This window comes from Pundamilia nyererei, unplaced genomic scaffold (genome assembly GCF_000239375.1).
Source record: "Pundamilia nyererei isolate P.nyererei 1_Seehausen unplaced genomic scaffold, PunNye1.0 scaffold00294, whole genome shotgun sequence".
Lineage (NCBI taxonomy): Eukaryota > Metazoa > Chordata > Actinopteri > Cichliformes > Cichlidae > Pundamilia > Pundamilia nyererei.
Window position 1 is genome coordinate 135,363 of NW_005187695.1, and position 18,435 is coordinate 153,797.

At 41.8% G+C, this 18,435-nt stretch overlaps 1 protein-coding gene across 1 annotated transcript; it reads left to right on the forward strand.

Annotated features, from left to right (window-relative positions):
• The first annotated feature begins 1,141 nt into the window (after positions 1-1,141).
• On the forward strand, positions 1,142-15,557 carry rab11al (RAB11a, member RAS oncogene family, like). Its single transcript, XM_005750946.2, has 5 exons — positions 1,142-1,495; positions 6,473-6,668; positions 8,469-8,662; positions 10,472-10,552; positions 13,826-15,557. Exons 1-5 carry the CDS (start codon positions 1,456-1,458, stop codon positions 13,963-13,965), a joined length of 651 nt encoding a protein of 216 aa, XP_005751003.1. The 5' UTR covers positions 1,142-1,455; the 3' UTR covers positions 13,966-15,557.
• The last annotated feature ends 2,878 nt before the right edge of the window (positions 15,558-18,435 follow it).

Consider the following 18,435-nt stretch of genomic DNA (forward strand, 5'->3'; position numbering starts at 1 on the left):
GATATATAGTACTTAATCACAAGTACTGATTAATGTATGCAGCATATCATGTTAATATTGCAGCTGGAGATTATTTTAGTTACTTTTCTGTAGTTTTATCAATAATGATACCATATAAGGTATCTGTAGATTTGTATTTAACAAGTAAAGCTTTCAACTAACTTATACAGAGAACAAATTGCAATATTTGCAACCAAAAGGCCGTACCTGACTGGATCTCTGAAACATGAGGCTTGATTATCTTCCATATATAAATTTTTTTTTATTAAGAGTTAGTACCTGGTACCACGGACTTTTAGCACCTACTTGGCTTGGGTTCCAAGCAACCTGAGTCCGAAAATGTTACGTCTACAGACTGCACGCCTCCGATAGGCCAGTCAGTGTCGTTGTTGAATGAGTCATGAGACCGACTCTTTCACACAAGTCCAAACCATCATTTTTGACCCTACAAACAAGAGAAATGGTTGCACAAAAACCAATAAAAAATCCATAGACTGAGCATCACCTCCACATCCTACATTGTTGTGTTTTTGTCACATACAAATGACCCCACACAGATTGAGTTGGTACTAAAATGTAATGGGAAAACGATTGAAATCAAGCAGAGTCAAGTGGAATAGAGGCTTAAGATTTCATAATGCCATGGTGTATGTTGCAGGTGTTTTAGTGAACTGTAATAACCTTTCTCCATGCTCCCCCTTCATTTCTTCTCACTCATCAACCAACCCAGATAGCTGCCCCTCCCTCAGCCTGGTTCTGCTGGAGGTCTCTTCCTGTTAAAAGGGACTTCTTTCTTCCCACCATTGCCAGGTGAATGCTCATAGGGGATTATATGACTGTTAGAACTCTTTCTGTAGTATCATAGCATTTTAACCTTACAATATACAGGCATCTTGAGAAGACAGATGCTGATGTAAATAAAACAGGATTTAACTGAACTGGATTTGGTTATTTAAACTAACATTTTAAATACCTATGGGGGAAAGGTTATTTTTGCAGGCTAAAACTTCAACTGTCAGTGCCTGCTTAAAAGTTACCTTTGTCTGGGGCTCGGTATTACCTGTTGAGGCTTGGGGCTGCAGACGTCATCCCAGTTAACGACCGGCAACTAAATCGTGAACGACAGCGCAGCGGACCAATCACATCAACGGCCGTGACAGGTGTCGAGCAGCTATTGACCATTGGGAGCGAGCGGGAGGCGGGACTGCTGACTCGACGTGACGTCACAGCTTCGGTTATGGCAAGTGACAGAGAGTGAGGAAGAGGAGGCGAAACTTTCCGAGCTCGGAGTTGTGCTCGCAGTTATTCATGTGTGACACGAATCGAGCCTCGCTGTCGTCGGAGTGACAACTAATCGCTGGTCGGAGTCGTGAGCGGGTGCTGGGTCGCTGTCGAAGTAAAAGTGAATACGCCAGAAGTTTGTTCGACTTCGAGTAAAACAGCAGAGGAGACACTATGACCAACAGAGAAGACGAATATGACTACCTCTTCAAAGGTAAGCGGCCGCTAACCTGTAGCCTCCTGGCTCTGTTTTCGCGTCACCTGTGAGCGGCTGTCATTTGATGCCGAGCGGCGTGCCTAACAACAAGGTGAAAGGAGACGCAAGCCACACGTCGACTCGACGGCGCCTGAATCGACCTGTAACTTCGAGTGCTTTTAGTTATAACCCAAGTTATGAAGTGGGCTTATAGCCTCACTCGTAGCCGTGGTATTGGAAGAATGGGAGGCAGCTCAGAGCTCTCATGTATGGCGTTAAGCAGCATCTGCCGGGGAGTCATCATCTTGCAGGCCTATGATGCAATCGTCTTGGGATGCGGCGTTGGTCAACAGGGGGATCGTACGATGAGGCTCGGAGGTCTCTTAGAGTCAGGGCTGAATACTTGAGTCTGAATGTACACAAAGTTTCGGAAAATCTCACCAAACCGCTTTCTGTGACAATCACACCCTTTCTGTGATCACTAAAAGTTGCTAATATGCTCTGGTTCCTCCCTGGATACCTTGAAATTACAAGTCTTTGCTTCATTTGTTGTATTTGTTTTGCTCTGTCCGACTTCTAAAAGCCTTAATTAGGCACAGAGGACATGACTGAGACAGACAAGACAGTTTCATTTTCAAAGAGTACAATTTAGTTTTGTATATTGGAACAAAATGTCTACCCACCCCACCAAGGATGAGCAGGAAATGCTGATCCTGTATTTCCTGCAGGTGTACAGATAATATTTAAAGTGTATGTCACTGCTCTGCAGATGTCTGACAGACTTGATTAAAAACAGATTAACAACACATCCTTATTTTCATATATATGTGTATATATTGGCACAAAATGTCCGCCAACCTCTAGGAAGAGGAGGAAATATGACCCCTGTTTTATTGGCATGGCCTTCACTTCCTGCATGTGTGCTTATGCTGCTGTTCATAGGATTTTAAACATATATTTCTTAAAATTAAATAACCTTAGAAGTTGTCTGCCTGAAAGGCACCAAGGCCGTAACAAAGAAATCAATACAAACATTGATACTTGAGGATGGGACAAACGTTCGTGTTTGCTGGCACATCATACAAAGCAAAATGTCACATTTTTAGATTTGATTTCTTGCTTTAAATGCCAGCAGAGCTGTTAAAAGGCGTGAAGAGTGAAAAGTACTCGCAGCTTACAAAACTGTAAGCTTATACACTTTCGTAGATCGTGTCACCAAAGTGCCAAATGCATTGTAACTGGAACCAATTGTTTAAAGTTGTCTTATCATCGCCCGTGATAAACGACGCACTATTTAAATATAGAAGACCAACCATGCACGTGTTGTCGAACTGGAAATACCTGCACGAGTGGGCCTCGGAGAAACTCCTCGTCAAGGACGAGGAAGCAAAGACTTGCGGGCTCACTCACCCTCCTCAGATAGAGCAGCCGTGGTTTTTGGTGACCAAATTTATCTGAATAATGAGCAGCAGTGTGGGAACACAGATAAGTTTATCAGCCGCCACTTAAACCAGGGAAGGGTTTTTACTGCACTGCTTTCTTTTCTTCTTCCCCTTACAAGCTCCTGTTGCACCTTGCTGCTGGACAGCGTGAGTCAGGTTGGGTGAGCTCGCAGTGAGTCACATGAGCATTGTCATACTGACGGAGACATCGGCACAGGAAGTCGTCCTGCTGTCCTGCTGCACCTCATCCTTTCACAGACATTTTGACACGTATGAGTCTGAATTCTGGGGTTTTCTTTGCACCTCGTGCTACTTCACATCTTCACCTCATGTTCACGTTTCATATGTATTCTCTCTTTTTCTTATCTCATCCACTGATTTCTTAAAAATACTGATGAAAAAAGCAATTATCCTGCTGGCCTTCAGCATTAAACACTACATTAACTTCGTGTATGATAATCTAAGCAGGACTAGTTCACTTATGTAAGGTTAAGTTTGGGGTCTGTTATCATAAATGTAGGCCTTTCTTTCATATTTCCAGGCATTTAAAAACAATAAATTAACTTCTGTTTAAAAAAAACACAACAACAACAAAAAAGAAATAAAGAAGTATTTTAAAGTATTTTTAATACTATCATTTTATGGCAAGAACAAGCCTGGCAATCCTAATAATAGTCATTTTATTCTGTGTATTGGCGCTCGAGGGGATATCATTACATTCACTAATGTCTCTGAACAGACAGACTCGGGTTCTCAGTATTATTTTAGCTTCGTTCTTCACTCCCACATGTACTGGGTGCAGGGTTGTACAGTATAATAGACGGCTGTCATATCTTTTTTTGGAGGAATTTGAGCTCAACAATAGGTGAGTGAATGGGTGTGTAACGCAGCCATGGAATTACCTGTCTGTTGGCAGAGAGAGGCCTTGAAAAGGTTGCATAATGATTTCTTGTCCTCCGCCCAAGATCCTTTGTGCAAGACAAAATGGAGTAACACCGTCATCTTTTTTTAAAAAAATTTTTATTTGGATGCCCGCACTGTTCTGATGCATAGTCCTTGTGTACTTCCGAAATTGTCATTATTCCCGAGTATCTAACTCAGGCAGGAAAACATGGAGCTGTTTCTACTTCTGCCTGTCACGTGCTGGTAAAACTTGAATACACGGTTTCATTTCTGAAAGAAGAGCATCGCTTAAATGCAAGTGCAGATGCAGCGGTTGATTGGTTATTGCAGTTTGAACTTTCCAAACAAGTTCCTGTTACCTAAGAGTAGGAGTGGCGAGCTGGGGTGGCAGGTTCCTTTTGACAGAGTGACGCACCTGACAAATGTGGAAGTGACAAACAAACAAACATCCTGTTAATGCCTGGTTCCACTTTTAAGTATAAATGAAACCCTGTTTAGTGGGAAAGTTGATCTAATATGCTTTTCTTTATTTTCTGTCACGTGTCTGAAAACTGTAAGTCAGTAATCCTTGTGAGCCAAAGACTCGGGCTTCAAAACGCTCAGTTTCTCAGGTTTTTTTTGTTTTTAACACTCTTCAATCTTCATGATGTCACAGAGAGGGTGTCCCGAATGGTGTGTTCACACCAAACATGAAGCCTTGTGTTATTCACACAAGTACAGTCACTGGAGGGTTTTTGGAGACGATCAAATATTTACCCGTAACAGCCAACAAGAGGAGGAGGAGAGTACTGCCAGTAGCTGGAGTGGAGTTACAGTAGACTTTCACTTTTCACCAACATCTGCTACAATTTTAACAATTTTTTTGTCTTTCCTGTGCAGCATGAAGCATTTTTTTTTAACTTTTGTTGGTTTGCCTCAGTTCGTGTTCTTGTTTGGTGTAAACACATCATTAAGACTCTGCCTGAGACTCGCTTGTTTTCAGTTCCTAATTTTCTCCAACGAGACATTGAAATTAAAAGCAGTTTTCACACCTGCACTGCACCACTTCTGAACTTTTCTAGATATCACCAGAGACCGATGCATAAGAATGTGCTAGATCTGACATTAACCACTCTATAACCTGCCAGCTAGTACAAAGTCTCAGATGTGCGAGTAGTAGCGCAGATACTGTGGTGCAGTTATCATATAGCAAGTCAGCATCATGTGTGGTGCCTTCTGCACACCCTACTGTCTACTGATGTGTGCGGCATGTGAGAAAGGACCACTGTGGGAAATTCTGATAGATCATCTGCAAGCGCTCCAGTCTCTGCTTTCACCTCTACAGCACAGACACGGAGGAAAGCTTCACTTTCAGCTTCACCTTGAAAAAGACAAGAGGAGATGAATGAATGTTGGAAAGGTGTTCAGCTGACTTTAAGATTTAACTCTTTAGGTTCAACTGTTGACAGTTTTGCTTTAAGTGTAGTTTATAATGTTTGACTTGAGCAGCGATTCCCAACGTACGGGCAGTGAAGGTACTGCAGGTGGGCCTCAAGAAGCCATTCGCCAAAAATACACTTTACCTTTAAAAAGAAACAGAGACATGAAATTGAAACATCAAATCATATATCGTAAATGTTTCCTTTGACTCTGATCTTATCTTGTATATTAGTATGAAGATTTTCGTATTTTCAGTCATAAGTTTTGTAGTGGCTCAGTGAAGAGGTCTCTTTCTTCACGTTTTCATTCTGATTGTTTGGCACAGATTTGATTTGTCAATGTTTGGGTTTTGTAGTGTTCACGCTGTGTCCATTAGTTTATTTGGGATATTATTGCACCGTCTTCAAGGCTCAGAGACACAGAGGGGAAGGTAAAGGACAGAAAACCTACTTTCTTGTCTTAAGTGGCTCATTTCTTTGCTTTTGTTATGTGTTGTAATTGTCAGTTTAACTTCTGTTGTTATGTACTCATCTTCTTGTTCATCTATTTAGGATGCACCAGCCACCAAAATTTGTTCTACATCTCTTATGTCTAAACGTTTACTTTGCAGTAATACTATTAAAGACGATCGGGACAGCTTACTGATGCAGTGAATGCTACACATGTGTGCTGTAACGCATGTTTCAGCTCTGTATGTTTAAAAGTGTTCTTCTGCCCTTCAGTCTAATGCTGCTGTGCCTGACGTGTATTTGATGAGTGCACGTCAGCGGTTTCACCTGGATTTCTGTGCTCAGCCTGTGTGTATTTCCTGAAAAGAGCAGGTGGTTCTGATATTTTGTGTACTCAGTGGGAGTCCCCTGAGTTTCTGCTGTGCTTTGCCTGGGAGCCACACATGTGCGTCACTGGCGAGGAAGGCCATCTAACAGAAATGAGGATCAAATGTAATTAAGAAATGAAAAAGAATCACTCCATCTTGTTCAGTTTAACGTCTTTATGGCATAATGGACTGTTGGCCTTCTGAACTTTTGCTTTTCCAGCTGCAGCTGTAAAGTGAGCTGTGGTGCTAAAACACGCCCACCTAATATCCAATTATAGAGTAGTGTAGTTTATTTTCCTTATGCATTTTTTTACTGTAGCATTAAGACGAGCACAAACAACCCCCTGCAGGCAGACTTAACAGTACACGTTGTGACTCTGCTGACTGTTCCTCTTGTTCTTTATTTCCCTGCAGTGGTGCTGATTGGAGATTCGGGCGTAGGGAAGAGTAACCTGCTGTCCCGCTTCACCCGAAATGAGTTCAACCTGGAGAGCAAGAGCACCATTGGTGTGGAGTTTGCCACACGTAGCATCCAAGTAGAGGGAAAGACCGTAAAGGCTCAGATTTGGGACACAGCTGGACAGGAGCGATACCGGGCTATCACTTCAGCGTGAGTTCATCACACACGCATGCAGAGATGCACACTTCACACAAGTAAAAACCTTTTTCTTTTTACCTGTACACACACAGGTCCACATGCGTCAGTTAGAAGAATCATATAGAATTAAGTGGCACAGGAAAGAAAAAGGGCTTTTTTAAATGTTTCCTTCCTTTTAACTAGGAAAACATGATCTCTTCACAGCAAGTGTCTCTGTCTAATCAAGTGGTTACTTAGACCAGTGTCTCCCAAAGGGTGTGTCCTGAGACGAGTCTAAATGTGCTGTGACACCTGCAGTTTATTATTGCAATAAACAACTGCACAAAACATTACAACTGAAGGGTTGATTTATTTTATTGGTACTGTGTATGCACTTGTTTCCCATACAGAGGCAGAATCTTATACCCTTGAACAATGATTTCTGCTTACCAGTTGCTGAATAGTAGGAACCTAAATAGGCACTGGGAAACAAAGCGGCTCTTCTGAGGGAAACTTGTCTAATTTAAGAGCGTTGGATCTGAATCAGAAGCAGAAAACCATTTAGGAGATTTGAAGTATCTGAGAAGGCGACAGAGACGAGGTGCGCGGTACAGGAGTGTGGAAAACCTCGCTGAATAACTGCAGCAGTCCAGAAACAATCGCATGTTCATGCTTTGTCCAGATGCTGCAACTAGGCTTTAAAAAGTGCTTTTGTGTTATGATAATCTGAGAGCATGTCAGGTGATGTGAAGGCTATTTTGGGCAGATGTTACTACAGGTGTGCCTTAATATTTTGGGTTTGATGCAGGGTGTGTCCTAGACGCACAAAGTCAGACAAAGTGATTATACACATGAGTGCACACGCAAATGCATGTGCACAAGAAAGCGTGATGCACCGAATCTGTAGTAGTTCCCTAAGATTTATTTAATTTTACTGCTACTTCCAGGTTTTTTTTTTCTCTAAATTACAAGCTACAGAGCTCAAAGTCTGTAAAGACAGAGTGAATAATTCTTGGGACCAAAGATCACAACTTCTCATACTTTGATGGCTGTAGGAGAGTAAGAGAGACGGGAGCAGATCAGGAATAGCCTTTTAAATAAGAATATAGCAGCGGTTGAGCCCATGGCAGGACATTGAACCCAAATATATAAAGTAAAGTGGTGAGTAAGTAGGTTTAACTTTAGTGCCCCACTTTTTTCTTTTTTTTAAATAACATTCTCAAAATCCTGAACATTCGTAAAGAGATGGTGACAAGAGTGTTTCTTGCCTCATTAGAAATGCAGGGCTGGGCTCTAGAATACAAACGTTAAAAGTTTTAACTTGTGACTGAACTTTTTTTCTCGAAACCATCATCTACAGCTGCATGACACTGGACTGCATTACGAGTGCGTTATCAGGGCCATCCATGAATTCTGTTTAGTCCGTTTCTCAATTTTAAAATGGCTAGAAAGTGATTATCAGAAGTAATTAAAACTCCAAAATGCACCTTTGTTTGCCTTCAGACAGGAAGCCTGTAGCTCGTCATCTCTGTTCCTAGTGGGGTTTTTTTAAAGTTATCTTCCTTGATGCTGCGCTCTTTACCAGCATGAACTTTGTGAAGACCCCACAGGCTGTGAGGAATCGAGCGCACTGAGTCTTTTAAAACAAGAAGTCAGTGCTCATTTGCATTATGGGCTTTGTGTGCAGTCGCTGTAGCTTCACAGCTTATTTCTTTGTTCAGAGCTGGCTGAGTCAGTGTGACACACACAGTGAATCCTGATAGCTACAGGCTGCTGCGACAGCGAGTCGCGTCCTGAGTTTCTAACTTGTTTGTCTGGTCTCACGTTGTCCAGGTACTACCGTGGAGCCGTCGGAGCTCTGTTGGTTTATGACATTGCCAAGCACCTGACGTACGAAAACGCAGAGCGCTGGCTGAAGGAGCTGCAGGACCACGCAGACAGTAACATAGTTATCATGCTAGTGGGTAACAAGAGCGATCTTCGCCACCTGAGAGCGGTGCCCACGGACGAGGCCAAGGCCTTTGCAGGTAACGTAACTGTAACAGCGCTGCAGTGTTTCTCCCAGATTCTGTTTGCAGAAGTCATCTGTAAATATTTTCCAGGATACTTAAAACACGAGAACCAGCTGAAATCCACAGGATGTTCACAGATGCAGATCAGCTTCAGCTCCATGTGTCAGGACACCTGTCAGTCTAGGTGGTAACTCCACCTAAGTTCCCCCATCATATAGTTGTTATGAAGGGGACTGTCCATAGGGGGTAAAAGTGTTTTGTAGCAGGGTTTAAATATATTTTTTCTAATGTAAAGTTGAGGAGAATCTGCATTGTTGGCACTTTACTCAGGAAGCAGCTCAATGATATCCATCACTTCCAACAGTCATCTGGTCAGTGAGCTATGTCTCTTCAGGTGTCTGCACTTTCAAAATAAGAGTGAGAGGTTTGTCCACTAGTAATTGAATAATGCTGCTAAAAATAAATTTCCAGTATTTCTAGGAGGTCATTAATAAATGGCAGGCTGCACTAGTGAAGTGTTTGTGTGGGGAAATGCTACACCTTGTGTGCACAGAGCATGTGTGCTGTATTGATTTGTGAGGTTCTAGGACACGGCCTCATTAGATTATTATCAGGTTAAAGCTGCGATAATGAATGCATGGGATGAAGTGATCTCTAGCTGCTTTAATTGGGTCCTTAAGTACTTTCCAACATGCCGTCTGTGTTCCTGACGGTTAATATTTTTACATCTGTCAAAGGTTTTATTTCAGTTCTGTTTACACTGTTTGTGTTTTCTTTTCTTTTTTTTTATACCCGCTCTGCCTTTCAGTGCACACGTTTGTTTTTGCCCATGTCTGCAATGCTTCTGATGCTGTAAATTCTTTTACTTGGATGTGTTTAAGTACTTTAATGAAAGAACACGAAAATGATTTGTTAACACTGAAAATGTAAAGACTTCTGTTTGCTTTTGACATGCTGATTGGTTTTCAGCAGCTGGAGGTTTCTTTACTTCTGAACTTGAACTTGATGGATTTTTTTTAACCTGTGTTGCTGCTTTCACTGAAGACACTAATCCTGTTCCTGTCTGTAGTCACGTAAAGAGTGTGATTGTTGCTGTGGGAGGTTTAACAGTCAGTGCTGCTACTTTTGTATGCAACTCTGACCTAATTTATGATGCCTCGTTTACATGAAGACCATGTGGTTTACACATGCATGCAAAGTGTGATAGTAAAGGCTTCTCTCAAAAGAAGACAACACACAGACTAGGTTGCCTCTTATTATTATTTAACTATGTGTTTTATATCTGTAGCTGATCAGATTGGCAGTTGATTTACCCAGTAAACCACTTTGCATGTTAGCTGACATAATTCATTTCACTTTTTATAATGTAAACTCAACTTATTTATAGAGGCTAACATTTTACCACATGTACAACATTCAACACCCTCTGTTCTTAACTGGAAGGAAAACTGGAAGAAGACTTGGAAAGGACTGAATGTACCGTGTGCTCACGCACAGAAAACAGATTTGTGTCATAGACGAGCTGGATTACAGTTACAGAATTTATCTGACATATTCTATGCATCACCAAATGTTGGATAAACGGTTATCAAAATAGCAAATTAATATTCGTCAACTAATAAGTCTAATCAAAAACATCAAACTACGACGTGAGCCGTCAAACAGGAAGTGGCTGAAAGAACTGCAGAGGCCCTGGAGTGAGCACATAATGCAGGGGAAAAAATCAGTCCCAGTAAAATAAACCTCAGCTCAGTGAAGATGTTGAAGCTAGAATGGTGTTGGCCTTTAACACTAATTGGTCTTTTGTACATGTTTGTTTTCTAGAGAAGCACGGCTTGTCTTTCCTGGAAACATCAGCGTTAGACTCGTCTAATGTGGAGCTGGCTTTCCAGACGATCCTCACAGGTCAGTGTCACGTTTGTGGTTATTTTCTACTGCATTTACCTCATATCAAAATGTGTTCTGGTACTTAAGAGAAGCACCGTTTAATAAAAGGTTTTGTATGCAATATATGAGAATACGTAAATATTCTCGTCTTTGAGTTTATCTAACAATACCTTACCTTTGCCACTAGATGGCAGCAAAATCCATCTAATCAGCCTTTGGCATCCACGCCTGTGTGCAGAAATACCACCTTGATCCTTTTTTAAGGTCAAAAACAGGAATAATTGCTACACTGAAAGACCAGTCGGTCTTGAGAGATGGCACAAATGCGCCTTACCAGATGCATCTACAACTTGTTCAAGAAAGAAAATGTGATGTGGGTTCGCAAATGTTTCCCTAAGTGAATGTCTATGAGCCGTTTCCCTAGGAGGCATATGGCCACACTAACAAGTGTAAGATTGGATAACATGGAGAAAAACAGCAATTGTTGTGACTCAGTCAACCCCTGGAGTGCCTAAAGGGACAATCCAACAGTGAGTGGTGCTTCCACTTGAATTGCCCCAAGGGCTATCAGCCTGCACGTATGCGCCTCTTCCAGTTTGTATTCTTACTCTGCTCAGGCAGTTTGAGCCTTTCTTCCGCTTTATCAGCAATTTCTAGTTCACGTAAACTTCAAACCAACAAGCCCCATTTAGGTAACATTGGTAACTGGCTCATTAAGAGAGAAGAGTAACCGTGCATCAGCAAGCTAGTAAGAACTGAAGTTTAGACCCACTGGAGCAAAGAAGTCATCGCTCATGCAGCAGAGGATAGTTCTTGGGTCATCATGTGTATATGCACTGCAGCTGGGGCTGTGTATGGTTCGTAGTAATCAGTTGTGTTTTTACCACCTGACACGTCACATCAGAGCGCCGAGCCTTGCTTTGCTTTAAATGTTCTTGCTTCATAGGCAGTTTTTATTTCAGGACCATTTTGTTCCACATCTGGGTGCAGTTTAGTTAAAGAGGGAGTATGCAACAGCAAGCCAGAGGTGTTTGCACAAGTCCTGACCACTCCAGTGACATCCAAGTCAATGTTTGGTTGAAATATTTTCACGTAGGCTTGATTGATTGTGTTCAGAAACCATAACTATGATGCTTTTGGTCAATAATTGTTATTGTGATTATTCAACACAGTGATTCATAAATTAAACAAATGTCTTAGATTCATTGAACTTTAAAAGCATGGGACTTTTTGCACGAGTTTTCCTTGGAAATGAAAATGAGGGGGACGTGATATGGGGGTTATCTGGTAGGGAGTGAGTTTTGACTAAGCCCGTGTTGTAAGAGCACTCACTGTTCCCTTGCAGCCTCTGTAGAGAGATATCTGTGGGTACCAATGGGACAAGAGGCCCACGTGCTAACAAACTATGTAGAGCCTATTATATAGCCTGTGTATACTTTAATTCAAATGTATGGGGGGGAAAAATGGGAGGTGAATCCTGTAGGAAGTTGGATCCAAACGTGCAAGGCCCACTCCCTTCTGGTCCTCTGCCTCCATGATCTGCGCACATGGGGAGAGCCAGCAGCCGACCAACACCTGAGTTCCACACTGGTGAAAGTGGACCACATTAAAAACCCTCGATAATCAGACAAAGAAAGCTGCAACCATTAATGATCTCTCCATAGCTTCACATACGGAAACCAGACTGAAAGACCACTCAGCCAAACAACATTAACTTCTTTAAGAAGGATCTTTTTGTCCAAACATTCCCTTCCATCATATTGGTTCGCGATGAACAAAGTGAGCGTTTAGGAAGGACACACCAAAATGAGGCCTTTTCTTAACGGCTTATTTAGGTTTTTGGCCCTAGAGCCTAAAGGTGCCAATATACCCTCTGCAGTGGTCACTTCACTCATTGCTGTGCCATCGTCACAAAGATTCAGCCATGTGTACCCACATTAAGGCACAAGAAGCCGCTCCCTCCCAAACGATAGGCGTCGCGTCTCAGACAGTATCGCGTCACACACGCTGATAAAGAGGACAATGTTTTTTTGCAAAGTTCTTTTTACAAACTCAGTTTTCCAAAGAGTTGCAAAATCTCCCTCTGTGTGTCAGTGTGTCTCTGAGCTTCTCTGCAGGAGTATCATTAAAATAATGGTAAAAACCTGCACCACTGTAGAGGCGCGCCACAAAGATTGTGCCTCACAACACAGGATAGGACGTGAAAATCGTCACGAGACAAGCATGAAAACGGCCTAACCCAGCTGTCACGGGGTGAAAGACAGTTCACTAGTCCTTCACACTCATGCAGTGACAAGAAAACCACTCACACCCACATCCACACCTGTGGCCGATTACCCTAGCTAACATACACATTAGCTACAAGAAGAACAAATAAACGCAACAAAGAAAGGGTCTGGGTGGTAGGAAGGTTTAAAACCAGGAAGATGAGGTGACCACTAAACCACTTGAGCCTTTAAAAGGATAAATGAACTGCTATAAAGATTTGTTACTGCTCTTTAGGAAACCCGCCCCCCCAAAACATTTCTAGTTTAAACTATTCATCCATCATCTTCCCCTTATCCGATTCAGAGTTGCTGGGAGGCCTAGAGCCTATCCCAGCCGTGAGGCGAGAGGTGGGGCGCACTCTGGACAAGTTACCAGTCTGTCACAGGGCTAACACAGGAAGACTGGCAACCATTCACACTCACATTCACACTTATGAACAAATTAGATCCACCTCTTAACCTAACCCCACTACCTGCATGTCTTTGGACTGTGGGAGGGAAGATGGAAACCTGGAGAGAACCCACGCAGACAAAAAAAATCTGAATCAATTATCTGTTAACTTAAACACATAAAGTTAGTAACTGAAATTAAAATCTGATTACTCTCACAGCCCTGTTTTGAAGTGTAGTAGAAGCAGATGGATGAGGAGAAGAACCGATGCTCGCTGTGTGTTGGAACGCTTCTTGTGTATCGCCTGTGAAACTTGGTTGCATTCTCTGCTTCTCAGCATGAGCATGCAGGATCAGAGGAGCAGATCACAGTTCTTGCAATTTTAATATAAAATGTATTGCATCTTGCAGCTTTGGGGAATGCCTAAATTGAGACTTGATTCTGCCACATGACATAACGATGCCAGTTTAGGATGGAAAGAATCCGTCAGTGCTGCCAGGAGTCTGGATAGAGCAGTTGTTGTTCAGTTTGCCATGCTGCTTGTCCTTATCACAATATGTCCCACTGTTGGCTGGATTTATAGGCATCTACACGTAACTTACTCCCTCTCGCTCTCTCTCTCTCTCATCACAGCCATCTACAACATCGTGTCACAGAGGCAGATGTCAGGACGCAGCGACTCAGACTTCTCACCAGCCTCCAACGTAGTGCCCATCACCGTTGAGCCCACCCAAAACTCATCCAACAAGGGCGCTTGCTGCCAGTCTAACTGAGACTTTCCCGCTGACCTCCTCCTCCTTCACCTCCAAGCAACTGGGGGAAACAGCCAGATAGGAAAGACAGGCAGATGGACAGGGAAAATGGAGACAGGTAGAGAGAGTCACACGAGGACACTTGGGTCTGATTTGTCTGTTTGGGAAAACTTGATACAGTGAAGAGGAGGGGATGGTGAATAAGTTTAAATAAGCAAGCAGGACGTTTTCTGAGGGAGGATTGGTGTCGATGGAAAGAAAACGGGTGACTTGCACTGTTCATTAAAGACGCACATGATCAGAATTGATTTGCAATCTAAGAAAAAAAATTTATTAAGGTTCCTTTCGTGTCCTTCCTTTGAAAGCTCTATTTTACAAGCTAGTAAATGGTTCCTTTCAGTTTCACTCTAACGGGATATTGGGCTGTAAAAATCCTCTTCCAAGAGACTGAATTGCAACCACTGTCCTTCCCATTTTCGCAAAATGTAGATTCTTCCGAAAAGAATGTCCCCTTCTAATATTTATTGAACACTAGATTGATGTCTTGTTTGGCCAAAGGGTTTAGTTGGTTTATAGTTTTCACTCTGATTTCTTCATAGCAAGGGGAGCTCGCTCGTTTTATATATGTTTTGTTTTTTTAATGCTTTTGCCTACAATCCTATTTGTGTATGTTTAAGGGTAATGCTCCCTCACTGATGTAGGGGCAAGGGGCTCAGGCCGTTTTTCCTAAGTGCACACGCTGGAATTTGGTTGTGTTCCACCAGGCCTCTCAGAGCAATAACATCCCTTCCCAACACTGACATGCAATTTCTTTTTTGATTGCTTTTGATCTTTGTTTGGAAGGCTTTCCTGCTCTGTGCACACTTTGTACTCCACAGATGAGTCATGCTCCAAGCTTTGCTAAGCGTTAACTCTAAATGAGATGGGATAGCTGCGTCGCTAGTGGACGGGTTAACTTCCTCACACAGCACTGGCTCTGCCCGTGACCATTTCACCCCTGCCCTAAACCCGTGGAGAGGGAGAGATCAAGGAATTGGTTTTAAATGCACGGACAGCCCTGTGCTACCGCTGCCTGCTAGCTAGGATAGATGGCTGGATAATATTTCAGGGGATGAGGTAGTGAGGGCACTCAGCCCTGCCCTGCTCCCTTGGTCTCTGATGTACCCGAGATGGCTTGTTTTACTGTAAATGAAATCCTCCACTGCCTGCTCACCTACTCCTTTCCATCTCTCCCTGTACACTGTATGTAACTGGAACAGGACTCTGCCTTCTGGGATCTCCCCGAGGTCTGCCCTCACTTTCACTCGTCTTTATTTCCTGTGGAAGGGTGGGGCGGGGGGTTGTATCGGGAGTCAGGATTGGGTTTGTTAGTATCTAATAGTTTAATAGATGAGAAAAGGGAGAAAGGACGGTAGCGTTTGGAGGGGCTTGATTAAATCCAAAGGTTATGGACACAGATGGTGTTTATCCTGCTGATGTGTTTCCACATCAACACAGACTTCTGTTGAATTCACAGGTCTTAAACTGGGTGGTGTTAGGTTAGGGCTTTTAAAACATTTATTCTAATATGTATATTTGGACTGCATATGTATAAATAAATCTCATTTCTTATAGCCTTTGTCTTCTCGTGTCTTCTCGGGATTTTGTTAAACACGGACAGGTTGAAGCAGCTGGCTTCTTTATTGACAGAAAGGCAGAATTCATTGAGTGAGTCATGTAGGCCGGGATAGCTCTGTAGGTAGAGTGGTGGCCCCATGAATCGGAAGGTCAGGGGTTCAAATTCACCGAACAGCTACCCTGAGGTACCCCTGAGCAAGGTACCGTCCCCACACACTGCTCCCCGGGCACCCAATGGCTGCCCACTGCTTCAGAGTGACTGGGTTAAATGCAGAGAGAAATTTCCCCACGGGGATCAATAAAGTATACATTATTATGATTTTAGCTACTGTGTGATTGCTTTGTGCAGATACATTGACAGGGCTATATTTTAGTAACCTAATCCTTAATGTACGCTCTAATTTAATACGACATTTGCACAGTGCTCTAGAATGACACGTTCCTCTGATCGCTGAAATTAAAATGTGACAATTGAGAACTCCCGTTTCAAAGGGGGGAAAAAACGACTGGTATCGATTGGAGGTCATTTCATTTTTGTTTTATTAGAAACATTTACAATACATCTTGAATCTTGAAAAAATAACAAAGAACCAGAACTAACATGGCGCAGATACAATAATAATAATAATTATAATAATAAAAATGTCTCCAAAAAATGTAATTCACAAAAAAACATGTGCTATAAGAAATAAACCTGCAATATCACATGCCTTGTAGGGCATGGCACACTGTAACAGAGTTCAAAGACTTCTTTATTATTATTTTTTATTTCTTTTTTTTCCCATCCATCAAAGTTGACGGTCAGCCACAGAGGGCCGCAGTGGCAGCCCTCCTTCACTGTTCACAGAGAAACCAGAAACTATTGCCAGCTGATGCTGGCCCAAAAACTAATGCACTACAACCACTATTAGACCGGTATGAAACACTTCTACTGTGCTGGAAAAATTGGAAACGCTACCAAAGACAAACTGTCAGACTGCATCGGCCTCTCTGGAAACGGTTGCGAGTTTCACCAGCGAGCGCCACTTCAGTCCCCAACCTCTACATGCAGCAGAAAACGTGCATCATTTTTGCCAAGTTTTAAAAACTGTATCGTGTCTTTTACAAACCAAGAACTTTGAGTTAATTCCTGCGTGTCACAAGCAATCTTTCATCACTAAACGGGGAACCCGGAACGTTGACGTGGGGACTGAAATGGACTTTGTCTGGCTCCAAACTCAAGTCAACTTTCCACTTTCCAAAGAGGCTCCAACTATGAAAATCTACAGAGGAGAAATGGCCCAAGTGTTAGTCTGGCCTGCACCATTTCTCCCATCTAAGTGACCATACAACATACATGCAAACTAGCACGGTAATGAATCTCTGTGTGTGTGTGTGTGTGTGTGTGTGTGTGTGTGTATATGTGTGCATCTAGTTACATAGATCTACTACACAGTGCACTGTTGTCCCCTCCTAGATGCTGCCACTTGAACTTCACCTAGTTAACCCATAAGAGAAAGCTTTGCTCCTTCGTCGTTGATCTCAAACTGTCTGAGTAGCAGATGTAGAAAAAGTATGAATGAAAGTGTGTACAAGTTGTGTGTGGCCCTATTGGCGAGAGGGTCACAGCTGCTCATTCATCCCAAGCGCTGCAGTTGTAACGTGTTTTTTTTTTCTTTTTTTGTTTTTTTTTAAACGTTTGATAAGTAAAAGCGAGTTTAGATTACAGAGGAAATGAGTAATGTGTTTCAGTCAGTAACATGGGGTTAGTTGAAGAGGGGAGAAGGGGGTTACAGCAAGCAGCACCACACAAAGAATGCTGATGCAGGAAAAATATAGAATTGAGGCACAAAATTGATGCTCTGTGACTAAAATATCTCCAAATTCTAAAAAATATTATATTATTTTCTGTAATTATTCCATTGTGAATGCACTGGTGTTGAAATAGTGCATGTCTGAAGTTAAAATTTAAGCTACGGAGAACTCTCGCTCCATTCACGTCATTCACCACGAAGTAAACGGACGAAACGCATTCCCGTAACTTTCATAAATAAAACTTCTAAACATCTTTTCTCATTTTTACTTATTAGTAGAAACTGACTTCCCTGTGTTTAGAAATATATTAACTTCTTGTAATTTTAATTAAAAAACAAAATGTCTTGAGGTTACTCATAAATATGTTGCTTCATTTTTTTTTTTAACTTTTCATAAATAACATCCAGATACTGACTTTTTTCCTCTGCTTTCTATGAAATAATAACCCATGTTAGCAAAATAGATTTGAGAAACTGTAATATGTTTTTTTTATTCATTTTAAGTTACTTTCTATAAATGTATGTGGAAGAACTCAAATATAGTCTACGTTGAAAAAAAGCTGTTGCAAATTCTGTCCAAAAAACAAACAAACTTAAAGCTCACTTGCAAAACTGACTAAGAGATAAGGAGTGCATTAAGGTTTTTTTGTTCCTTTTTTTTTTGTTGTTTTTTTCGTTTACATTCAAATGCATTGCTTGCTCAATGTGTGATTTAGACAGGTTGGTACAACTGTTTAAGTGCATCCATTGAAAATAAGGATTTCCTATCACTCCTTAAAAGGGATTCTACATAAATGCATAAAGACCTTTTTATATCAAGAGAAGAAAAACATCAACAGTTTCTACCATTACTATAATAGTAAGCTTAATACAATATTGTAAATAATACTAACAAGAACTTAATGAATCAAATCTCACGGGAGTCGCCCCCACCCCTCTGTACCTCCGCTTGGCTAAAATGTCTTTCATACTGGGTGAGCTGGACAAATGAAACTTACACTTTAGCATAATCTTAAGAATCATAATTAAACTATGTATCACTTAGTTAAACTACACGGTAAATATACGACTTTAAACCAAT